This window comes from Balaenoptera musculus, chromosome 2 (genome assembly GCF_009873245.2).
Source record: "Balaenoptera musculus isolate JJ_BM4_2016_0621 chromosome 2, mBalMus1.pri.v3, whole genome shotgun sequence".
NCBI classification, from domain to species: domain Eukaryota; kingdom Metazoa; phylum Chordata; class Mammalia; order Artiodactyla; family Balaenopteridae; genus Balaenoptera; species Balaenoptera musculus.
The window spans coordinates 70,800,671-70,826,565 of NC_045786.1; the positions used below are offsets into that span (position 1 = coordinate 70,800,671).

The following is a 25,895-nucleotide window of genomic DNA, read 5'->3' on the forward strand; positions in this document are numbered from 1 at the left end:
GGTGCGTCTGCCAGCTTTGCTGCCACTGCTGAGACCTTGGACGAGCCTCTCGATTTGGAAGGGAGGCCCCATTTACCTACACACAAGCGCCAAGGCTGTCTTCTTTCTAAGATCTTGACATCCGGTTTTTCTTCTCTGAACCCAGAAGAAAACTGAGGGAAATTTTTTGATTTCTTACTCACATTGATGCCCTTTGCTTGTGTTTTTATTGTCATGTTTAGTTTTTCCTAAAACCTAATTTATTTTTCCTGGTATGAAAAAAAGAGGTTGTCAGAAACCCTGTAGGAATCAGAGATTTGAAGCAGGGTGGTAATGAGACCTTCGTCAAAATGCAGGTCTAGTATCGTCAAGCGTTAAAAGAGAACAGTTGAAAAATGAACAGGTTCCCTTTTGCTTAATGCTTTATTGGGGGGGCGTTTCCTCCCAAGACCAACAGAACTGGAGAAAGGTCTCCAAGAGAGGAATCTGACTTGCCTCATTCCATAGCTGAGTTGGGCTGCTCTTGCCTCTCTTTCCAGTTTGACTAACAACACTCATGTGTCCTTGCTGTTCCAGCAGCAAACAAGTTGCCAACAAAGGAGTCATCTACAAACCGGCCATCAAGCAGGAGACTAAGGCCCACGCCTGAGGCCCTGGCATGCCCAGGCGTGTCCAAGGAAGGACTTGGCTTTGGACACAACCTGCTGTGGCTCCCTGCACACTTGAAATACCTGACGGTTCTCTGGAGTTCCACCCACAAGCACCCCAGACCCTTGGGGGACCCCGCCATCCTGATGCCATGCCACCCCCAGTGGGAGCGTGGATGGGGAGAGCTCGCCTCGGAGGTAGGAGGTCTGAGCTGTCTGCTTCGCGAGCGTGAGACCATGAAGTGGTCCGGATTCCGGGAGCACAAACCACGTCGCTCGCTGCGGGCTGTTACTGGTTAGAACACACTCTTATCCAGGGCTTCACCTGAACGTGGTTTCAAGTGTCCCGGGAATTCTGTTTCTCGTCCATGCCTTCAGACCAGCACACGGACTCTCTCTGCGCTCAGACTTAGGCTCCGCTCTTGAGACTCAGTTTCCTTCCCCAGGGAAGGGCTTGTTGTCTGCTTTCCTTCTGCTATGACAACACCTTTAGTCTGACCTTACAGCCGGGGGGACGGGGGTAACGGGAAGGGTCAAGGTGTCCGAGACAAAAAGAAAACAAGAGATATTCTTTGTAATATAGTAGAGGCATTTTCCAAGTCCTGCCCTTTGTTTGTTTGTTTTGTTTGTTTGTCTGTTTAACTTCTTTATTGGAGTATAATTGCTTTACAATTGAATCAGACGCACTGAATGGACCTCAGAGAGAGAGAAGACACGTAAGATCTGGAAGAGTCTCACTTTGGAATGACAACTGGAATCAGAAGTTGCTTGTCAAGTGTGAGGACAGAATATTAAGCCCGACCCAACCTCCTGTCAGGGGTGTCGTTATGTTTCATACTTTACGGATTTTATAAATAATTTGGCTATTCCTTGAAAATGTGTTGTTGCCTTCTCTCTCCTCGAGGAGACGTGAATTCTGAGATGACCTAAGCTGCTTTTGTGTCTAAAGGAAACAGAAGCAAAATGGTTGAAGAGTTTTGTCTCTCCTGCCCAAATTTTATCTCTGCCACCTTTGCGGTCTGTGTCCCTACTGTCAACCTGGAATTGGGACTTACCAACTTCTCTGACTTGGAAGAAGATATGGAGCCATGGCTGAGTTAAAGTATATTTTCAAACTATGAAAGCAGCAAGTTATCTGTGCAGGGGCTGGCATCATGGCATTCAGGGACCAGAAATAATGGAATGTTGCAAAGATCCTTCATGGTCTTCCCTCCAAGTGACAAAGACAGTTTCTGAGATGACGTAACTCCTTTATTCTCCGCCCACCGATGTAAGAGACCAGCAGAGACCAGTTAGTTCCATGACTGAGAAGGAGGCCCCCACCACCAACCTCTCCTGGCTGGCACCTTGCAGTTCACAGAGAACCTTCTGATTCCCACTCTCATTTTGACAGCATCAGATATCCTCCTGAAGCATAGGTTTCTTTAGATCGTCTTTTTCCCTCTCCTCCTCCCTTGACTTTGAGAAGTCTTCTCTCTTCTCTACTGTCTTAACTTTTTGTAGTGATGGCGAGCCTTATGTCTTTGTAGCTTGTTTGCTAGGCGGAGTTACAGATGGAGACTCGGGGGTGTGTGTGTGTGTGTGTGTGCGCGCGTGCGCGTGCATGAGACCTCTGACCGCCCTGGAGCCAGGGGTGGCATCCGGCCTTGCCATTAGCACACCAGCCTGATGCTGATCAAATGACAGCAGCGACAGCCCTCAGGACTGAGCAGTGGGAATTAGACGATGCTTTCTCGGCCTCGTCCCAAAGTTGCCCATCAGAAACCAACAAAAACCACTCCAGAGCTGTGAGGCTGTCTTTCAAAGAGTTCTCTACAGCTTTTAGGGACGGATTTTGTGAGAGCACAGAGAGAGCATTGTACCTGGCACAATGGCTGTTCATAAAAAGGGAGAGTTATGGGGGAGGTGAAAACAGTGACAGTTTTCCTGCCCTCTCCCTCCTCAGCACAGCCTGGGCTCTCAGCCCTCCTGGCTCAGACAAAACAAAGCCAGGGAGAGGGCTCCAGGGATCAACAATGTCACCCTCCTTGCTACTCCGTGTGGGACTCCTGAGGATCCAGCCCTGCAGCTGGGAAAGCTTTCCTCAGGTTCTCACTCATTCCCTGCCACTGGCTGCCTCTACAGGAAAGCGCTGCTGAAGCTCCTCTGCCTCCCACTGACCACTGGGAGGGCCCAGGTGCTGAGCTGGGCGCACGGCAGGCGAAGGTAACAAAGACGAGGCCCCGGCCGGGGCAGGGACACAGGGAAGGCCCTGGCTTCTTTGCCTCTCACGAAGGGGAGGTCTTCAGTCTCTTTGCTTTGTTTGGTTACTGTCAAATGGTAAAAACCTATACTTATTTCCTTAATAAACATTCTAGGACTTTGCTGCATTGATTATTAACCCCATTTTAGGTTCCACCTTAAATTCTTTTCCCCTTCACTCAACTCTAAATTTTCATTGAAAATATCTGATCTATATTTAGATTTCATAAAAATTTACCTTTGAAAAAGCATATTCACGTACCCAAGTTGCTCCAAACACAAAGTTTTCCAAATAACTGAATCAATTATCAGCTTTTAAATTTAAATTTATTAAAATAAAATAAAATAAATGGAGTTTCTCAGTTTCAGTAGCCACATTCAAAGTACTCAGTAGCCACGCATGGCCAGTGGCCAGTATAGCCACCGTGCAGATATGGAACCCTAACCTCCTTTGACATATCCTTTGGAAGGGTTAAACCTAGATGACTTGCACACAAAATAAACCCTGGAAGAAAGCTCTGGAAGGTGAGGATGGGGGACAGGATACAGAGATGGGGGAATCCAGAGAGGGTGGATATGGAGGATGGGAGAAAAGAGGGCATACGGAAAATCAGGCCCAAGGGAAGCAGGCCAGCAGCCCTTAGGCGTGGCTCCCCTTGTCCTTGCACCCCTTCCCCTCACTCCTTCCGGGGGTCCCCAGCCCTCCCTGCCCTGGCCACACCCTTCAGCCACGCTCTGGGGTCCAGGTGCTCAGCAGTGACCTGGCCTAGGGCGTCCTTGCCTTTGCGGGAGCTCCCGCTGCGGGCATAAGGGCGCCTGGTTAACTTCCGGGGACCTTGCTGCAGGACCCTGGCCAGGTGCCAGGTGCTACCTGCCCCCTGTGCCCCCAACACCCCCTCCTGATCTCCTCGGAGTCTGAACATTCCTGCGCCGCACAATGCGGTGCGAAAGCATTCTCTACTGGAACCTGCCATCCTGAAGGGGGCGAACGCCTGAAACCCGAGTCTCTTGACTTGTTAGCTGTGCCCTGTCCCTCACGTTAGAAGGAGTCACCTTCCTTCGAGATGTGGGTAGAAGCTCGAGACCCACTTACAGGAGGAAATGAGACCTCCGGGGCCACCTGCTGGGCAGCAGAGGTGCCTCCTGGGCAGTGGGTACCATTTTGGCGTCACCATGCATATCCGCATTGGACATGGCGGGCAGGCAAGCCTGGCCCTACGTGGTCCTCTGGCTGGGATTCAACTGCCGCAGGGTGTAAGGGAAAGGTGCGAGGCCGAGACAACACTGCAGAGGAGGGTCCCTCTGCCCCACTCATATGCCCTTTCACTATAGAATGACGGGCAGAAACAAGGGCCAAAGTGCTCTGTGGTATGGAATTATTCACCAAAAAAAATTATTGCAGGTCAGCATATCATCATGACTGCAGGTCAACCGGGGATTCAGTAATGCCTCCCACTTGTATACCCTTGACTGTTTCGACGCACCTTCATGCCTTTATGCAACAACCCAGGGAAAGAGGGAGCGCTGCCCCTATATCTTATAAGTGGAAAATGAAACAAGGGCTGGAGCTCTGGGCTGAGCCAAGGCCACGCAGCTCCCGCAGTGCTCTGATCTCCAGCGGCAGTGCAGGGTCCACCCTCCACAGCTCTGGTGCCACGGAAACACCTTCTCGTAATAGAATTTGCCATATGCTTATCATAATCATGCCACGTCATAAAACCCCACAGGATAAAGGCCCTAAAGGCATTTGTGCCAACAATTTCTGGAAAATCAACGACAACCTCCCGCCTCCAATCTGCTTCATAACATTAAACTCTGCCATCTGCTCCGGAAAAGTCTGAGCAAGTTCTGCCAACTGCCAGCAGACAAAGGAGTCAGCTTAACTCCTGGGATGTTACCCTCACCTCTAATTCAGTGAACCAAATTCCCAGGGACACGTGCACTGAACTTTCTCTCTTCCTGAAGCTGAACTGGAGACAAGGAATAAATACACACACAAATATAAACAAATACACACATATAAAAATTCCATTTGTATAAAATTCTTAAAAATGCAAACTAAACTATAGTGACAGAAAGCAGATCAGCGGTTGCCTGGGGATGAGGTGGTGGCTGAAGGGATTACGAAGGGGTATGGAAAATTGTTGAGGTGATGGATATGTACGTTATCTTGATTGTCGTGATGGTTTCTCTACATATGTCAAAACGGCTCAAATTTCATACTTTAAATAGGTGTCATTTATCTTACATTAATTATACCTCAATAAAGCCATAAAAGAAGAAGAAGAAGAAGAAGAAGAAAAACCACACAGCCAAATAACATCCTGCCCCATCCTGGCATTTCCATTCAGAGCTTATCCCCTTGGTCCATCAAGAAGGAGAAGCCTGGGGAGGGGGAAGGGTAAGCTGTGAGAAAGTGAGAGAGTGTCATGGACATATATACACTACCAAATGTAAAATAGATAGCTAGTGGGAAGCAGCCACATAGCACAGGGAGATCAGCTCGGTGCTTTGTGACCACCTAGAGGGGTGGGATAGGGAGGGTGGGAGGGAGGGAGATGCAAGAGGGAAGAGATATGGGAACATATGTATAACTGATTCACTTTGTTATAAAGCAGAAACTAACTACCATTGCAAAGTAATTATACTCCAATAAAGATGTCAAAAAAAAAAAAAAAAAGAAGCCTGGCCAGGCCTGGCACACTTCTCTGGGACTTGTCCTGTGGGTGGGAGCCCAAGAAGGAGCGTGATCTCTACTCACAGGGCCACTATGACCTCTCCACACTGTAAGTCAAAGTCATTATTTCTGCTCGAGTTCACTTGTTTCAAATATTAACTTTTAATCACCCGCTATGAAGACAATAAACACAGGGCCTACGGGTTCAAGGGCACACTGAGACCTCTATAGCAACTCTGTGCTGGTGATAACAGAGTTGACCAGCTTCTCTGAAAGCAGCAAAGACTCTTCTGGTGAGGCAGGTAACATAACCAGTTAGTTCATCTGCTGAAACTAGTTTCCCAAGCTACCTAGACATCCAACAGGTCTCATGCATCTTAGTTTCTCTCCTTCCCAACCACTCGACACATAACCATTTGAAAAGTTTTCCTGAATATGGTACATCCTTTTCATGGAGAACAAGCATGGTCAGGAGCTCATCACTCCCTCTTAGCCACTGGGTGAAATCTGGATTAATCTCCTGTGATACTGGGATATAATACGAAATATGTACTTGGTCTTTGTCTTTGGTTCCTGGCACAAAGCTCCTAAATGTTATTCATAAGAAGCCCTTTTAAGCCACACCTCAGCTGATGCTAAAGAGGTGTTGAAGCTTGGAGGATGGGGGCTGGTTTCCAGAGGAACCAACCATGTGACTAGAGGGTTAGAACTTTCAGCCCCACCCCCAGCCTCCAGGGAGGGGAGAGAGGCTGGGAATTGAGCTCAATCACCAGTGTGTGTGGGGGGGTGGGACTTCCCTGGTGGCGCAGTGGTTAAGAATCTGCCTGCCAATGCAGGGGACACGGGTTCGAGCCCTGGTCTGGGAAGATCCCACATGCCACGGAGCAACTAAGCCCGTGCGCCACAACTACGGAGCCTGCGCTCTAGAGCCTGCAAGCCACAACTACTGAGCCCACGTGCCACAACTACTGAAGCCCGCGTGCCTAGAGCCTGTGCTCCGTAACAAAGAAAAGCCACCACAATGAGAAGCCCGCGCACCACGACAAAAAGTAGCCCCCGCTCACCGCAACTAGAGAAAGCCCACACGCAGCAACGAAGACCCAACACAGCCAAAAAATAAATAAATCTATAAAAAAAAAAATCACCAATGGGGAATGATTTAATCAATCACATCTGCATAATGGGACCTCCATAAAAACCCTAAACAATGGGATTCAGAATGCTCCCAACACAGAGGTGCTGGGATAGTGGTGCTCCCAGAGAGGGCATGGAAGTCCTGTGCCCTTTCTTCATACCTTGACCTATGGACCTCTTTATCTGGCTGTTAATATCCTTTGTTAATATCCTTTATAATAATCCCTTGTTAATATCCTTTATAATAAACTGGCAAATGTAGGTAAATGTTTACCTGAGTTTTCTAGCAAATTATCAGACCTGAGGAGGGAGTCATGGGAACCTGTAATTTACAGTCAGAAGTACAAGTGACAACCTGGGACTTGCACTTGATGTCTAAAGTGGGGGCAAGCTTGTGGGATTGAGTCCTTAACCTGTGGGGTCTGCAATATTTCTGGACAGTTAGTGTCAGAATTGAGTTAAATGGTAGAACAGCCAGCTGGTGTCCACCGAGGACTGGAGAATTGCTTGGTGTGGAGAAACCCACACTTCTGGTGTCAAAAGTGTTATAAGGAAACAGCATTTTCCTTTATCTCTCTTCTATCATTCAAAGTAATTTCCAATTGACTTTCTTTCTCATACCTCCTTATTCAAAAGCAAAGATTTAATGAGCAACCACTGTTTGCTAAGCACAAATTAAGTGCAACCACGATTTAGATAGATAATTGGTATCACAATCTCATTTAGGGAGACAGACAGAAAACATTAACCATAATATATAGAAGAGTAGTATGAAAAGATGCTATGTGTCTATTAACAGAAGAAGGACTAAACAACTGTACTTCCATAAGATGGAATACCATTCAGCAAAAAGTTACAACTTATTGATATACCCCAAGACATGAATCTCAGAAAATTATGCTGAGGAAAGAAGTCAGATACAAAAGAGTACACTTTGTGTTATTCCGTTTTTATGAAGTTCAAAGGTGAAACTAATCCACGGTGATAGAAGTTGGAACCAGCAGCTGCCTCTGTGGAAGGTACGTGGATTGACTAGGAAGGAAGCAAGGGAACCACCTGGGGAACAGGAAACGTTCTATAGCTTGCTGGGGTGGTGGTTACACAGGCGTACACATTTGTCAAGACTCATCCAACTGTATGCTTCAGATCGGTGCATTTTACTGTATGTAAATTATTCCTTGATTTAAAAATATATATGTGTTAAGGAATCACAGTGGAAAAAGCCACTTGTTTTTCTAAGTCTAATCAGGAAAGACTTCACAAAGACTGACACTTGAGCAGGACCTTGCAGGAGGAATACGATGTTTTCTACCTGGAGCGAAAAACAAGAACAAAGATGTGGAGGTTTGAGAGCTCACGGTGCATCGCAAACAGAGGCCTCGGGGATGTGTTTGAAAATGTCTGGGAAGGGAGGACAGGGAATGGTGAGGGGCAGGAAAGTGGTTGGGATCAGAGTGTGAAAGGCCTTTTATGATATACACTTTCTAAAAAGGACAACAAGAAATCATAGAAGTGCTTAGATTATGGTTTTGTCTGACTACATAAATAATATATGCTCTGCATGTGGAACCTAGAAAAATGGTACAGATGAACCGGTTTGCAGGGAAGAAGGTGAGACACAGACGTAGAGAACAAACGTATGGACACCAAGGGGGGAAAACCGCGGTGGGGTGGGGATGGTGGTGTGCTGAATTGGGCGATTGGGATTGACATGCATACACTGATGTGTATAAAACTGATGACTAATAAGAACCTGCAGTATAAAAAAACAAACAAACCAACAAAACAACTAATACTAAACTTTCTTTGGGTTATTTGTATGGAAATATGTTAATATAAATGTTTCAGACATTACATGAAATTTCTAAAAATCTTATATGTTCTGGTATAATGTTATGTCATAATTCTAGTTATTACTTTAAAATGTATATCTCAGAAATAACTAAATTTCCTTGTCAATTGCATTATTATGAACTTTCATCAAATCTTTAACCGTGGTCATTTTTAAGTCTTTTGTCATTTACAGACAGTTCTGGGTGTACTCTGATGCTTTTGCAAAAATGTTCCTATAAAAGGGTTTCATCTTCAAGGAATTCATGGAAAAGACTCTGACAAGTACAGGTTTCTGGTAACAGACTATACTGCTGAACTGAATGAATAAGCCTTTTCAGAACTCTAATGGAAAACTGATGAATTCATAAAAGTGCAAAACAAAAGATCAAGATAAAAAAAATTAATTACATGGGACTGAGTGAACTGATGAGGATGATTATAATTTTTGTGACTTTCTGTTTGAATATTAAAAAAAAAAATCCCACAAGGACTCAGAGGCAAAAAATATACAAATCAATTTTCACTGCAAAGTAAAGATGCTGTTACAGTGGAGGATTACTGGACTGAATGTCAATATTATGACAGTATGAGTGTGTTTCGTGTTCGGTAATTGCAATCATTGTTGCTTTTGTTGTGGTCATCCATTTACAATGCTTGGTGTCAGTCTATTTATCTCTTGTAAAAATAAAATACAGTGTGTGTGTGTGAAAAAAAAAAAAAGGAAACTTGGAAATGCAGAGAAATGGAAAGTGTATTTAAAGTCACCTCTTCTCTAATGCAGATGCTACTAATGTTTTTGTGTTTTTCTGATATTTTTTCTATGTATTGATACTTTTAAAAAGTCTTTAAGTAACTAACATGATAGCATATTGTTATTTAATATTTATAAACCTAATTTTTATTAGCTGGATAATGTTTCTTTGGATGGATTTGTTGGTCTAACCTTTTCCTTAGTGTTAAACATTAATATTTTTCTTCTAGCTTTTTGCTACTATAAATAATGCTGTGACCAATATTTTTTTTAAATAAGAGGTTTTCCATATTTAAAAAAAATAATAATAATATATGCTCATTAAAAAATACAAATATTTAATTATGAATAAAGCCAAAAGTCCCCCATAATCCTAACTCCCAAAATAGTCATAGTTATGTATGTTTGTGTGTTAACATTCACTTTTAAATATTTAATAAACGGATCTTACCTACTTTCACTATTGTATTCTTGGTATCTACCACAATGTCTGGCATAAAAAATATTTACTGAATGGAAGAATGGTCTATACCTTGCTTTTGTTTTCTAACATATTCCAAATATCCTCATTCTTTCTAATGGCTGTAAAGCGTTCTGCAATTGGAGGCCAAGCTCTGTTGAAAGACGTTCATTGCAAATTCCTTACAGTTACAAGACTATTACAAGATCCTATGTATTCAGATGTATTTCTGCAAGATAAATTCCTAGAAAAGGAACTGCTGGCTCAAAAAACGCACATCTCAAAATCTTATAGATATTTTATAAATTTTGCTAAATTACCACCCAAAAGGATTGTACTGATTTGTCTGCTTACAACATGCTAAACATGACAAACAGCAACATGCTGTTTCTACCATATGCTAAACAATTCTTTTTTTTTTTCATTTTATTGAGATTAATTGACACACAGCACTGTATAAATTTAAGGTGTACGGTATAATGATGTGACTTACATACATCACGAAGTGATTATCACAGTAAGTTTAGTGAACGCCCATCATCTCATATAGACACAAAATTACAGAAACAGAAAAAAATTTGTGTGTGTGATGAGAACTCTTAGGATTTACTCTCTTAACTTTCATATATAACGTACAGCAACGTTAATTATATTTATCATGTTGTACATTATATCCCTAGCACTTATTTATCTTAAAACTGCAAGTCTGTAGTACTTTTTGACTGCTTTCATCCAATTCCCCCTCCCCCCACTGCTCACCTCTGATAACCATATAGCTGATCTTTTTCCGTTTGTTTGTGTTTGTTTGCTTGTTTTTGAAGTATAGCTGACCTATAACACTATGTTAGTTCCTGTTACACAATGTAGTGATTTATTTCTATACACTTCAAAATAATCACCACAATAAATCTAGTTACAATGTGTCACCACCCAAAGGTATTACAGTTATTGACTATATTCCTCACACTGTACATTTCATATCCATGACTCATTTATTTTGCAACTCCAAGTTTATACCTCTTACTCTCCCTCACCTATTTCCTTCCTCTCCCCACCCCCCTCTCCTCTCACCACCTGTTTTGTTCTCTGTATCTATAACTCTGTTATGGCAAGATTTCATTCTTTTTATGGCTGAGTAATATTCCATGGTGTGTGTGTGTGTGTGTGTGTGCATGTGTGTGTGTGTATGTATGTATCACATCTTCTTCACCCATTCATCTACTGATAGGCACTTGGGTTGCTTCCATATCTTGGCTATTGCAAATGCTGCAATGAACACAGGGGTGCATATATCTTTTCTAATTAGTGTTTTTGTTTTCTTTGGATAACTACCAAGGAGTAGAACTGCTGGATCATATGGTAGTTCTATTTTTAATTTTTTGAGGAACCTCCATCCTGTTTTCCATAGTGGCTGCACCAATTTATACTCACCAACCGTGCAGAAGGGTTCCCTTTTCTCCCCATCCCTGCCAACACTAGTTACTTGAGGTCTTTTTGACCACAGCCATTCTGACAGGTGTGAGGTGATATATCACTGTGGTTTTGATTTGCATTTCCCTGGTGATTACTGATGTTGAGCATCTTTTCATGTGCCTGTTGGCCAGCTGAATGCCTTCTTTGGAAAAATGTCTTTTCAGATCCTCTGCCTGTTTTTTAATTGGATTGTTTGTGGGGGTTTTTTCTTTTTTCTTTTTTCATTGCAGCATTTATAATAGCCCAGATATGGAAGAAACCCAAGTGCCTATCAGTAGATGAATGGGCAAAGAAGATGTGATACATACATACATACACACACACACACACACACACACACACACATACATATGTTGATGTTGAGTTTTATGAGTTTTTTTATATATTTTGGATATTAACCCTTTATCAGATATATTATTTGCAAATATCTTCTTCCATTCAGTAAGCGGCCTTTTCATTTTGTTGATAGTTTCCTTTGCTGTGCAAAAGCTTTTTAGTTTGATGTGGTCCTGTTTATTTTTGCTTTTGTTTCCCTTGAGACATATCCAAAAATATACAACTAAAACTGATGTCAAAGAGAGTACTGCCTATGTTTTCTTCTAGAAGTTTTATGGTTCTATGTGTCTGTTTTTATGCCAATATCATACTGTTTTGATTACTACAGTTTTATAACATATCTCCTTTTTGTTTGTTTGTTTTATTAAAGTTTGGTAGAATTCTTCAGTGAAGCCTTCTAGGAATTTCTTTACGTAAACTGCAAATTCGATGCCTTTAATAGATTTTGGGGATTTCTGGTTAGCTCCAACATGTAAAGAGCTTGAAAGCTGTCACTCTCACACTTACGATAAGAAAACACTAAACACATTGTAAAGCAATTATACTCCAATAAAGATGTTAAAAAAAAAAAAAAGAAAAGGAAAACACTAAACAAACTGAAAATCAGTAATGTTTCTCACCCCCATTAGAGAACTGAGGTCTCAAGACAAGCCATCATCCTGAAATCTGGAGAGACAGATGAATCCAGGGAGCCACAGCTGAGATTTGCTTACCTAGAGCAGAAGTTGGTGGAGCCATAAACAGGTAGGGACACTTAAATGCTAATTTTGACAAATTGCTAGAGCCTAAGTATGGAATAGCTTAAAAGTGAGAAATTCCTAAGTCTAGAACAGAGTCTTAAGAGTCCCACACTTTTGAGGGTTTTACCTCCAGGAGACCTGCCAAATTCTCAGTGAAGAGCCCTCTGTGGCTCTGGCAGGGAGAGGGTAAGGATAATCATTGTAAAATATGCCCAGAGGGACTTCCCTGATGGCGCAGTGGTTAAGAATCCTCCTGCCAATGCAGGGGACACGGGTTCGATCCCTGGTCTGGGAAGATCCCACATGCCGTGGAGCAAATAAGCCCGTGTGCCACAACTACTGAGCCTGTGCTCTAGAGCCCATGAGCCACAACTACTGAGCCCGCGTGCCACAACTACTGAAGCCTGCATGCTTAGAGCCCGTGCTCCACAACAAGAGAAGCCACCGCAATGAGAAGCCCACGCACCGCAACAAAGAGTAGCCCCTGCTCGCCGCAACTAGAGAAAGCCTGCATGTAGCAACGAAGACCCAACACAGCCAAAATTAAATAAGTAAATTTATTTTTAAAAAAAGAAAAAAAAAGTAAAATATGCCCGGGCATTTCTCCCATTCCAGCCCCCTTTAGCCTTCCTGTCTCACCTAAGGGGAGGAAAAGAACTAAGAGACACTTAGTTAAGGGATGTAGCCCCACCAAAAAACTGAGATTTAGTCTTAAGATTATAGGACATGGCCCCTCTCCCACACCAACCTTACTGCCACCTCAGTAGGGCTCCAATAAAAACAGTGGGTTACAGTTCAAAGATACGCAAGACATAGACTTTCTTTGAGAAGGAGCACAGGGGAAGCCCAAAGTCAAGAGGGGAGACAACAACAAGGACACGAGAGGAACTTGAAGCCTCTGGTACTTAGAGCTGCAGCAGATATTAAATACAGTCCAGCTCTTGCCCAGGCTGACATAAAACTTACACTAAAGGCCTATTTACTTCAGTTCCTATTACCTAATACATGATGTACAGCTTTCAATAAATAATCACAAGGCACATTACAAGGCAAGAAAAAACACTCTGAAGCGATATAGGGATAGTCAGATTTTCTAGTTCTTCTTGAGTGAGCTTTTTTTAAAAAGGAATTTGTCTACTTCATTTAAGTTTTTAATTTACTGCCTTTAAGCTATTCATAATATTCCCTTTTTACTTAATAACGTAGAGGCTGTATTGATGTCTCCACTTATTCCTGATACTCATAATTTGTGCCCTCTTTTTTTCCTTATCAATCTGGACACAGCTTTACCAATTGTATTGATTTTCTCAAAGAACCAGAGTTTCCTTTTATTGATTGCTCCATTGTTTTTTCTGCCTTCTATCTGACTTCTGCTATTCTCTTCACTACTTCCTTTCTTCGGCTTATTCTAGCTTTAGTTTGCTCCTCTGTTTCTAGTTTCTTAAGTAGAAGTTTAAGTTCTTGTTTTTAAACATTTTAACTTATCTAATGTAAGCATTTAATGCTAAAAAGCTTCCCACTCTATTCTCTCCTTAGGGACTTTGCTTTGGCAACTATTGCCTCTCCTGCATCAATGTTTCCCTTTCCACTGAATCATCCCCATCTTCATATAAACATGCTGTTACAGTACAACGTTAGAGAGAAAAAAGAAAAGGAAAGAAGAATGCCGTCTCTTGCCCTCACATCCTCCTCAGGCTATCATCCCATTCCCCTACTATAATTATATGGTTATCTGTATTCTACATGCTGTGGCTACTTCCTTATCTCCCAATCTCTATAATCCACTCCATTTAGACATTCACCCCTACACTAAAATTGCTTTTATCAAAGTCACCAGAAAATTCCATCTCTCCACGTGCAGCAATCAGTTCCTACTCCTCATCTTACTCATTGCTCAGCAGCGGTTGACATACTTCCCCCTGGCTCTCAGGCCACCACACTCTCCTGGTTTTCCTTCTTTCCTCAGTGATGACCCCACCTGCCCTTTCCTGTCAAGTGGAGCGCCTCAGAGTTCAGCCCTCCGTCCCCACCTTTTCTTTTTGACATACCTCCATGACCCACCTGCCCTTCATCCACTCCAAAAATTTTAAGTATCATCCTATGTATTCAAGCTATTCTATATTATTTCCTAATTTGTAGTGCATTTGTAGCTGCCTTATATATTTCCTTAAAAACAAAGATCTCCACCATCTTGTTCTTTTCCATCCTTTTAAAGTATCTCTCTCTCTCTCTCTCTCTCACACACACACACACACACACAAGATAAAGTATCTAACACAACGTTCTGTGCATGGTAAGCCCTGACTAAATGCTGTAGACTCTACCTCTGATTTTGCTCAAGCACAGAAAATATGTATGGATTTACTATTAGGTATAAGCAGGATTTACAGTGACCCACACTTGAGCAAAAAGTACCACCTACTAATTATTGAACCTTAAAGCCAGGACCCACTCAGAGCTCATAATCTACTGTCGTCCCCTTAGAATGTGTCAAATCCCCAATTCTTTTACTAAGGCTGAGACCATAAGCCAGGGAGTGGTTCCTTCTATTCAGCATTTTCAATAAGGCGAAGGTAAAATATGTAGTTCTTTCCATTGGGGGTTTCTCATACGTTGAGGCTGGTCACAGGGAAATCCCTGTTCCAACTAAATATCAAACAAATAACAATTAAACTAGAGCCACGATTTCAGTGTGGAACGGCCAAAGAAATTGTACATGAATCTGGGCTGTTACCTGAGGAATGTACACCTTTTCCATTACAAGTTAGACCAAAGAGTCCTTGACTCCTGAGGATATTTCATCTAATAATACAATTAACATAAACCTGGAGCAGCAAAAAAAAAAAAAAAAAACCCTGGAGCAGCCTCATTTCAAACCAGAGTGAAAAGGCATCACATGGTTTTGCGTTTCAGGCCCTAACAATTCTCTGTGTAGCGTGTCTGATGGTGAAGGCCAAGCTCAGCCCCTTAGCTGCACTGACTCCTCACCAAGGGAAGAAAAAACAAAACGACGCTATAGGCTGCTCGGGGTCACTGGGTAGAAACTAAATTGTACTCTCCTAGTCAACCAATTCCCATCTTTAGCCAGTATTCCATGATGTTTTATACATTCACTATTTTACAGTTACTTAGGAGACTTTTCACGGGCTTTCAGGACCTTTGAGGATTCTCCTCCATTTGGTTTATGACACCTCAGGCAACTTCTCTGCACCAAACTGCTTCTGAACACACAGAAACAAAACAGGCCTTATAAATTTTAAATCAGATAACAAAGATTTCTCTTTGAAAAGAGTCTCCGAGTTGACCGGTGACAAATAACATAATGTACAGCCAAGTTTTATAAGAGACAAAAATTATAAAACAAATACTGCAGGATACACTATTCCAAAGAAGAGGAAACATGAGAAACAAGTAGTGACAACAATCTTTTTATTGTTTACTGAAAAATACAGCTCTGGAAAGAGTCTATTGCATTGTGTATTGAACACAAGGTCTGACATTGCAAGTATACATGACATAACAGTATAACTTATATAAAACGATACGTATTGTACATGGAGACGGTGCCCACCCCTCTAAACACTAAAATTTAACGGAATGAAGTAAAGTCTTTTATTAAATGAGAAATGTAAACATCGCAATCATAAACAAAGTGCTCTAAGCAAAGAACTTTGAGATTGTTTTGTTGTGACATCTATCTACCTGGAGTTAGGAATGGTGCGGCCTAGGAAAAACTTAGCCAAATAGAAAGCTAGCACCCTCAAGGAGCCCGTCCCAGGGAGTGGACTGCTGATGCCTGAGACAGGCTCCCCCCGGCTTCCGCGGAGCCCTCAGGCCCACTCTGACCATTAATCCATGTCTTGGGGCTAGTTTGAGGCGAGCGGGAAGAGGACCAGGTAAGAGGAAGCTTCTGTCACGACTCCTTATCCTGTACCAACTCTACAGGATAAGAACACCTAGCATTTTTGATGCATACCTGCCACTCTCAGCAAACAATGAAATGTGCTTGAGAAGAAAAATATTAACATTGGGAACAAAAGCCATCTTCTATACAGTCTTCAGATAGCATTTATTCCTTTCAGCCATGTTTTCACTAAGCTGCTCGAAAAGAGGCTGCTACTATATTGCCAGTCACAGAGGCTAGGATCAAGGGTAACAAAACTCCTCCCACTACAACTGCTAATTCAGATGAGTTAAAAATAAACACAAATTTATTAGAGAACCAAAATCGATCTCAATTATTCACATGGCAACAGAGTCAGGTGCTGCAATAGCATTCACATTCCAAGGTCAGCTTTAACTATAGCCACACTTCCCTCCAAACTGAGAAAGCCTCGTGTGGAGGAGAACATACAAGATTGCCACCACCAACTCCTCTCCAAGTACTATCAGGGCTCAGAAAGCTCATTAGAGATAACAAACGCAAAAAATAAAAATTAAAAAAATAAAGCACATCTCAATATATACACACAACAGAGGAAGACTACTCTCCCCCGGGCTTCCTTGGCATTAGGCAAACAAGGCTACTTGCAATCACAGTGCCTAAGCTGACTATGGCAATGCTCACAAGAGAAATAAGGAATTACAAAGTTCCTTTATTCACAGGTAATCAAGGATTATTAAATGAACTATTAAATAAAACTAAGACAACAGTCTCACCATAAAAGAAAATTTTCTTCCTGCCCGAGATGCTTTTATAAATGAGATGTCACAATATCCCAGATTCCTTACCTAATATTAAACTATTAATGCACACAGGACATCCTCAGAGCTCAAGCATGAGTAATATTAATATTCTCAGATATTTCTATACTTTACAGATCAGCAAATATTTAACCAGACTATCCGTTAAAGAGATGTGTATGTCAACAGTAATAGCCAACTCTATATTTTTCTTATCCTGTTCATCAAAGAACACCATGCTCCAATAGGAATGAAGCCCAGTTCAGTGGGTATCTTGTTCCCCTCAACTCTGCACAATAGATTTCACTATTCAGTCTCTATGTCCTTGACTCTTCTATGACTCACCTAGTTTAAAGAAAATTTTGTAAAAAGGTGGAAAATTGTAAACCCCAGCAAAAACATTGGTATTAGTGGTGAAGTAAGCTTTAGCGGAATAACTATAATTGCTTATGGGACTGTTTACAGCCTTGCGAGAAACCCTATTGCTCCTGAATCCCTAGATTGAAAAATTCAAATAATTTAAACATGAGAGGGGATTTCTCTGATAAAGGTCTAGTTCACGCGTAAGGTTCTGGTCCCTGGAATGATGTGTGGCTAACCCAAAACACTGGCTGCGTTTCCATTTTAAACATGTCTGTTATTCTTCCCCACCACAGTATTGTCAAATTCTCCCATCGGTCACGTCACTGGTGAGCCCTCTCATTTGCTGCTTCTATTTCTTTTGGCTGTTCTACTGCACATACGGGATTCACTGAGCTTCTCATTTAAATGTGTAGGGAATTTACATTTCACACCATCAGCTTCCTAAAAGCCATCAACTGGGAACAATTACTCTTTACAAAGGAAACCAAAAGCGTTGTTTGGAAGCTGAACAAACATCTTAGATATTCCTATAAAGGGAATGCTGTATCTGTCAGCAAAACCCAGAAACATTTACAAGATCTAAAGATTATATGGGCTATGTTAAAAGCGGGAATTTGGCAGTTTAAGTCATATTTCCAATTTTTCACTACACCATTTGGGGAGAAGTACTAGTTAATATCACAGGAGCAAATTATAAGTGTCAACACCACCCTACTGGTTTGTTTTCCTCCTGCTTTTCGTAAACTTCTGCCAGCTCCAGGGAAGCCTGTTCCAGGGTACATCACTCAGCAACTTGCAGAGCTGCTCAGAGACAGAACGTGGGCTTCAACTCAACTAGTCCGGCAGCAAGTGCTCAGCTGGTAAACACTGCCTTGGGGCAGAGCCCATGGAAAGCCTTGAGCTCAGGGAAGACTTACAGAAGTTGCACAAAAATTCTTGGTTTTATATCATCTTCCCAGGAAGTTGGAAAATAATTGGTTTTTAGTTAAAGAAACATAATCTATGCTCAAAAATGTAATGTAATGTAATGCTTCAAACAAGCAAAATCGAGAATGAAAAAACTAGAGGAAAATACAGTCTATTAATCAATAGCTTACTTTGGTTAAATGATCATAGTTAGTCAGTGCAATGTATTATTATAGTTAGAAGCACGGCCTACCATGTTCTCATAAAACAGGGTACCAGTGAAGGACGTGAAAACAGTTCACGGAGATGACAGCCCTTTAGCCTTCTGTGACTTCAAAACTTGAAAAGACAAAGGCTAACCAGGATTTGACCTTCAGACGCTTACTTGCCCAATGCAGGCTGAGTTAAGAGACAGCTAAACATCTGATTCTTATTCACTTACGGTGTTCTCAGGAAGTTCCTGTTTGGACACCGATGGTTCTCAACCTGGCTGCACATCGGAGTCATCTGGGAAACTTTAAAAAATCACCAAATGCCCAGACCAATTAAATCTGGAGGGTGGAGTCCAGAAATCAGTATTCTTTATGCTTCCCCAGGTAGTTCTTTCTAACGTGCAGCCTGGCTGCACACCACTGATGAATCCCTTTCAGAAAGCTGTTGCATGAAAGCCATGCTGTATCTAGATAGTTTGGTTTTTTCTAATTCCACCAGGAAAAGGGATTTTTAGAAAAAGGCACCGTTGCGCTTCCTCTAAAGAGGCAGCTTACTGTTTGAGAAGCGCTGGTCCTTGGAGGTTATCTGGAGCGCTGGTTGAAGAGGAGGGAGTCCTTGTCTTGGCAAAGCAGGCAGAGTTTCAGGCTTCGGCAGCTGCCTCCAGAAACAAAGAAGGCCCAGATGCCCGTGAGCACCAGGATGATGTATGCCAACACCAGATTTAATCCAGAATAAGGACTTATGAAGGTCTGCAAGGGGAAAATAACAGCAAGCTTATTAAACATGTGGAGTAACCAAAGAAAAAGGAAAATATGAAATACTTTCAATAGCTGAGGTGTGTTTCACCAAACATGCGATGTGTGTCACGCACCCACAAAGACACATAGGACTAACCTAGTCAACAGACACTAGCCCGTAAGTCTGTTTCTGTGTAAGTGAAATGGGACTGAGGTGAAGCTAAAATAACACCAGTAAGGCGCTTATGACAGGTTCTGGCACAGGGTATCTGAGAATAGTCCTGATAACAATCATTGCCACACGGGGCAGAGTCAGTGTTGTCCCAGCTTCCCCAAGTCTTCCGTGTTGGTCTCCATGGCACACGCGGCACGTTGAGGGCAGCAGCAGGAAGGGTCATCGAGAGTGCCCGAGGTGCTGTGCTGTGTACTTATCACCTGGGTCACACATTCCAGTCCCACGATGATAACCTGCGAGCTAAGGGCCCATTTCATAGAAGAACAATCTCAGATTTCAGGACTTGACAGGCTAGGCAGCTAGGAAAAGTGAAGCCAGATCTGGCTCCCAAAGTGAAAAGATGCTGCGTGTAGGAGAGCTTTTGACTAGAGTGAGGCAGGGGGCATCTCTGTCTAGCTGAGGATGGGCAGGGAAGTGCCCAGGGCTGGTGAAGATGCAGGAAGGCCAAGATGCAGAGAGTTTATTTGCCTTGAGAAAAAGGACAGCTTTTTAGAGGTGGGAAATGTAACCTGGCTGCCAAGCTTCTCTTTGGGTCTGTGGAGAGAAAATATTGGGTTGGCCAAAGGTTCATTCGTTTTTTTCCCGTAAGATGGCTCTAGTAGCACTTAGTTGTCTTTAACTTCATTCAAAACAATTTTGTTAGATTGTATGTGACAGCTGTCGTATCAGCGTGCATTTAAAAAAAGACTTTTCAAAATTGGTGACTTTTTGTGTAGCCATTTTAATATTGAAGATGGAAGGAAAAAGCAATATTTTCAGCATATTATGCTTTATTATTTCAAGAAAGGTAAAAACGCAACCGAAATGCAAAGAAGATTTGTGCAGTGTATGGAAAAGGTGCTGGGACTGATCGAACGTGTCAAAAGTGGTTTGCGAAGTTTCATACTGGAGATTTCTCGCTGGACGATGCTCCACGGTCGGGTAGAGCAGTTGAAGTCGATAGCAATCAAATCGAGACATTAATTGAGAACAATCAACGTTATACCACGCAGGAGATAGCTGACATACTCAAAGTATCCAAATCAAGCACTGAAAATCATTTGCAACAGCTTGGTTATGTGAATCGCTTTGATATTTGGGTTCCACATAAGTTAAGTGAAAAAAACCTTCTTGACTGTATTTCCACATGCGATTCTCTACTGAAACAGAATGAAAACGTTCTGTTTTTAAAACAAATTGTGACGGGCAATGAAAAGTGGATACTGTACAATAATGTGGAACGGAAGAGACCGTGGGGCAAGCAAAATGGACCACCACCAACCACACCAAAGGCCGGTCTTCATCCAAAGATGGTGATGTTGTGTAGATGGTGGTTTTGGAAGGGAGTCCTCTATTACGAGCTCATTCCGGAAAGCCAAATGATTAATTCCAACAAGTACTGCTCCCAATTAGACCAACTGAAAGCAGCACTCGACGAAAAGCGTCCAGAATTAGTCAACAGAAAAAGCATAATCTTCCATCAGGATAATGCAAGACAACATGTTTCTTTGATGACCAGGCAAAAAACTGTTACAGCTTGGCTGGGAAGTTCTGATTCTTCTGCTGTATTCACCACACATTGCACCTTCGGATTTCCATTTATTTCAGTCTTCACAAAATTCTCTTAATGGAAAAAATTTCAATTCCCTGGAAGACTAAAAGGAACCTGGGACAGTTTTTTGCTCAAAAAGATAATCAGTTTTAGGAAGACAGAATTATGAAGTTGTCTGAAAAATAGCAAAAGGTAGTGGAACAAAACAGTGAATACGCTGTTCAATAAAGTTCTTGGTGAAAATGAAATATGTGTCTTTTATTTTGACTTAAAAACTGAAGGAACTTTTTGGCCAACCCAATATATTCAAATGGCAACCCTAGAAGGTAATCAGAAGCCAGACCTAATGAAATACCCAACAGAAGATAGATGTTACATAACCAGGGCCCAGTTTTTAACCATTTCTGTGTTAACTGGCTCTTAGAGTTAGCAAGAAAGTGAGACAAGTCCAGGTTACTTTAGTAAAAATCCTTAGTATTAAGGGAACGTGAGGGAACAGCATCTTTTTCAGCTGCACAATTGCTGAGGGTTCCAAAAGTTCATTTAAAAACTGCTGATAAGATGCTGCGAGGTATTAGTGAAGACCACAGTGCCTATCCTGATGGAGCTTATATACCAGTAAGGGAGACAAGTAATGAATGAAGAAACAAATAAATAACTCCAAATTGTGGTGAATGCTAGGACAGAATAACTACAACTGAGATGGTGCTAGCATAGGTAAGAACAAGGCGATCTACCTGGGGGGGGGGGCTCAAGGAAGGTGCTGAGGAAGCAGCATTTAATCTGAGACTTACAGGAGGACGAGGGAGCCAGCCTGGTGTAGACCAAGGGAGGGCACCAAAGGAGGGCAAGGAGTTCACTGCAGCTGAGAACCTGAGAGGTGATACAAATGATGTGTAGGGATGGAAGGGCAAGCACTGAGATAGGAGAGGAAGGCAGGGGCCAGCTACCCAGCAGGTTGGTGAGGAGTGTGAATTTCATCCTCAGTGCAATGGAGGTGCACAGAAGGGTTTTAGGTCGGGGAGCTGAATGATTTTAGATTATTTATTTATTTATTTTTTGGCCGCCCTGCACTTGTGGGATCTTAGTTCCCCGACCAGGGATTGAACCCGGGCCATGGGAGTGAAAGCGCCGAGTCCTAACCACTGGACCACCAAGGAATTCCCATGATTTTAGATTTTTTAAACTGCAGATAATGGATTCAAGGAGGCTATGGTGAAAGTAGGGAGACTAGTTAGGAAGACTCTGCACTGCATGAGGAGAGTACAGGTTGGTGACTTAGTCCAGGGTGATGGTGGTAGAGATGGAGAGAGCAGATGATAGGAAACAATGGGAGTTGCTGGTGGATGGAATGTGAGGGAAAGGGAGAGGCCAGGAGTGACTTCCATGTTTCTGGCTTTAGGTAAATGGTGGTGCTATTTAATGAGATACAAAAGACTTGAGGAAGACCAAGCTTAAAAGACTTGGAGTTAATAAGAACCTGCTGTATAAAAAAATGAAGCAGTCTTAGAAGGGTGGTTGAACAGAAGGCAAAATGCACTAGAAGCATGAGAGAAGAAGCGGAGACAGAGTTTGTGGAGATAACTCTTTGAGAAATTTTGCTGCAATGGGAACCAGAAAAAAAAAAGTCATAGCTAGAAAGAGAACAGGCAATAATGAAGAGTTTTATTTAAGATATGTCTATATGCTGGTGAAGAGAGGGATAGGCTGGTGAGACAGGAGAGAGGGCACAGTCAAAGCAGTAAAGTCCTTAAGTAGGAAGGAATTAGGTCTGGAGCCCAAGTGGAGGGACTGGCCTTTGATAGAAGAAAGGATACTTCCAGTTCTGGGTCCGGGTAAGGTGGGGAGATGGGTTCTTCTTAACAAAGAAGAGGCTCTGATTGGGTCAGTTTGTCACCTCTGCCCAGCAGGGGTAGCGGGGGAGTGCCTCCAAGGCACCTCACTGTCCTCACCCTCACCCTGCCTGCACATGCCCTTGGATTCAGGATACAAAGAGTGACAAGATAAGGTCCCATCACTGATGATCAAACTCTAATTTGAGAGGTAGATGTAAAAACTGTATCAAATAAAATAATGCTGGCCGGGGAGAGGGGTTATAACACAGCTATAAATAAGGGCTAGTGATAGTGCTGAGTCAGAAATGGGCACCTTTTCCAGGGAGGCCTCACATGAAATGCTCAGGAGTTTTCCAAACTGACCTAGGTTAGGAGCCATTGCAGATAAAACAGCATGAACAAAGGCACTCCCTGCTGGGGAGCCACACTGGATCAATTTAGATGGAGTGTATGATGTGAACAATGGAGAGCAGCAAGAGGTAAGTTCTGCACCAGTAAAACCAGTAAGAGGCTTATGTCAAACAAAGAAGTCTGGGTTTTATTCCACTGGCCTCTACTACAGCCCATCCCTCTCTCCTCCTCAGCACACTTGGCTTCAGGACACCTGGCTCCTGGTGCTCTTCTACTTCACTAAGTTGCTCCTCCTCAGTCTCCTTGGCTGGCTCCTCTTCTTGCCCCAATCTCGAGGCTGGAATGCCCCAGGCCTTAGTCCTTGGGCCTCTTCTCTTCTCTGCTTATGTTCACTTCTTGTAATCATCTCTTCGAGCCTGGATTTCTCTCCCAAACTCCAGACTTTTTCATCCAACTGCCTAACTGACTTCTCCACTTGAATGTCCAAGAGGCGCCCCCAAGGTAACGTGCCCAAAGAGAACTCCTGATCTCCCTCACAAGCTTCTCCATCCCAGCTGGTGGCAACTCCATCCTTCTAGTTATCCAGGCCAAAAACTGTGACGACATCCTTGGCTCCTCTTCTTTCTCTCCCTTGCCTTATCCAGTCTGTCAGGAAATACTGTTGGCTCTACTTTCAAAAATATGTCCTGAATCTGAACATTTCTCATTATTTCCACTGCTCTCTCACCCAAGTTGTCACCATCCTTCTCCTGATGACTGTAATCCCTTCCCCCATTACAGTCTACTCTGAACACAGCAGTCAAAATGATCCTTTTAAAATGTGATTCAAGTCATGTCCCTGTATTCAACACCCTACAATGACTCCCATTTCATTGACAGTAAAAAGCTCAAGTCTTGCATTATCTAGATGTGGTTCTCATTTCCAACCTCTACTTCCGTCCCCAACTTCAAATCTGTGACAGTATCTGCTACTAACTTCCCCAGGCTCACAGGTTCTGGCCACCCTCACTTCCATAAACATCCCAAGCATGTTCTTTAGTCTTAGGACTTTGCCACTGGCTGTTTTAGTCTTGGATGCTCTTTCTCCAGACAGCCACATGGCCAACTTCACTTCTTTGTTCAAATGTCACCTTCACAATGAAGCCTACTTTTGACTATATAGTTCAAAAATTCAACATCCCCAGCCCACACAATCTGGAACCCTTTTAACCTGCTCTACTTTCCCTTTTTTCCCACAGCACCTATCAATTTCTAAAATACTATAAAACTTCTTTTTATTATGTCTATTGCTTACTGCCTCTCTCTCCACTAGATGGTAAAGGCAGGGTCTTTCTTTTTTTCACTAAATTGTTTTGTTCGCCTAGAACAGTGCCTGGAACATAGAAGGCTATTTGTTGAATGAATGAATGGCCAATTGGATCCATAAGAAGAATACTTCCTTTTCCCTGCAACTTCCTTTCTGTTTATTGAAGTGTACACAGTAGAAAATTTGGAACATGCCAAAAACCGTAAAGAATAAAAGAATCTACCCAAAGATGAAAGCTGTTAATATTTTAACGCACTCTCTCGCCAGTGTTTTATCCATTAAGATTTGACTTTACGGCCCTGAACCAAGATGGCGGAGTAGAAGGACGTGCTCTCACTCCCTCTTGCGAGAACACCAAAATCACAACTAGCTGCTGGACAATCATCGACAGGAGGACACTGGAACTCACCAAAAAAGATACCCCACATCCAAAGACGAAGGAGAAGCCACAATGAGATGGCAGGAGGGGCGCAATCACAGTAAAATCAAATCCCATAACTGCTGCGTGGGTGACTCACAGACTGGAGAACACTTATACCACAGAAGTCCACCCAATGGAGTGAAGATTCTGAGCCCCACATCAGACTTCCCAACCTGGGGGTGCAGCAATGGGAGAAGGAATTCCTAGAGAATGAGACTTTGAAGCCTAGTGGGATTTGATTGCAGGACTTTGACAGGACTGGGGGAAACAGAGACTCCACTCTTGGAGGGCACACACAAAGTAGTGTGCACATCGGGACCCAGGGGAAGGAGCAGTGACCCCAGGGGAGACTGAACCAGACCTACCTGCTAGTGTTGGAGGGTCTGCTGCAGAGGCGGGGGGGCGGGGGGGGGGCTGTGGCTCACCGTGGGGACAAGGACACTGGCAGCAGAAGTTCTGGCAAGTACTCCTTGGTGTGAGCTCTCCCAGAGTCTGCCATTAGTCCCACCAAAGAGCCCAGGTAGGCTCCAGTGTTGGGTTGCCTCGGGCCAAACAACCAAGAGCAGGGAACCCAGCCCCACCCTTAAGCAGATTAAAGTTTTACTGAGCTCTGCCCACCAGAGCAACAGTCAGCTCTACCCACCACCAGTCCCTCCCACCAGGAAACTTGCACAAGCCTCTTAGATAGCCACATCCACCAGAGGGCAGACAGCAGAAACAAGAACTACAATCCTGCAGCCTGTGGAACAAAATCCACATTCACAGAAAGATAGACAAGATGAAAAGGCAGAGGGCTATGTACCAGATGAAGGAACAAGATAAAACCCCAGAAAAACAACTAAATGAAGTAGAGATAGGCAACCTTCCAGAAAAAGAATTCAGAATAATGATAGTGAAGATGATCCAGGACCTTGGAAAAAGAATGGAGGCAAAGATTGAGGAGATGCAAGAAATGTTTAACAAAGACCTAGAAGAATTAAAGAACAAACAAGCAGAGATGAACAATACAATAACTGAAATAAAAACTACACTAGAAGGAATCA

At 42.8% G+C, this 25,895-nt stretch overlaps 2 protein-coding genes across 8 annotated transcripts in view; one reads left to right on the forward strand and one right to left on the reverse strand.

The window, feature by feature from the left end:
* CA12 (carbonic anhydrase 12) overlaps positions 1-3,011 on the forward strand; it is a 60,750-nt gene extending 57,739 nt beyond the window's left edge. For 2 of the 3 annotated variants that reach the window (XM_036841470.1, XM_036841468.1), the window contains one exon: positions 556-3,011. In XM_036841470.1, the coding sequence (XP_036697365.1) occupies positions 556-628 (73 nt within the window). In that variant the 3' untranslated portion in view covers positions 629-3,011. The remainder of the gene's footprint in view (positions 1-555) is intronic. The other variant, XM_036841469.1, reaches the window with a different exon arrangement.
* Positions 1-25,895, reverse strand: part of APH1B (aph-1 homolog B, gamma-secretase subunit) — a 95,251-nt gene that overhangs the window by 40,817 nt on the left and 28,539 nt on the right. For 2 of the 5 annotated variants that reach the window (XM_036841474.1, XM_036841473.1), the window contains exon 6: positions 18,991-19,185. In XM_036841474.1, the coding sequence (XP_036697369.1) occupies positions 19,018-19,185 (168 nt within the window). In that variant the 3' untranslated portion in view covers positions 18,991-19,017. Of the gene's footprint in view, positions 1-15,683; positions 19,186-25,895 lie in introns of those variants that run through there. The other 3 variants (XM_036841471.1, XM_036841475.1, XM_036841472.1) reach the window with 2 other exon arrangements.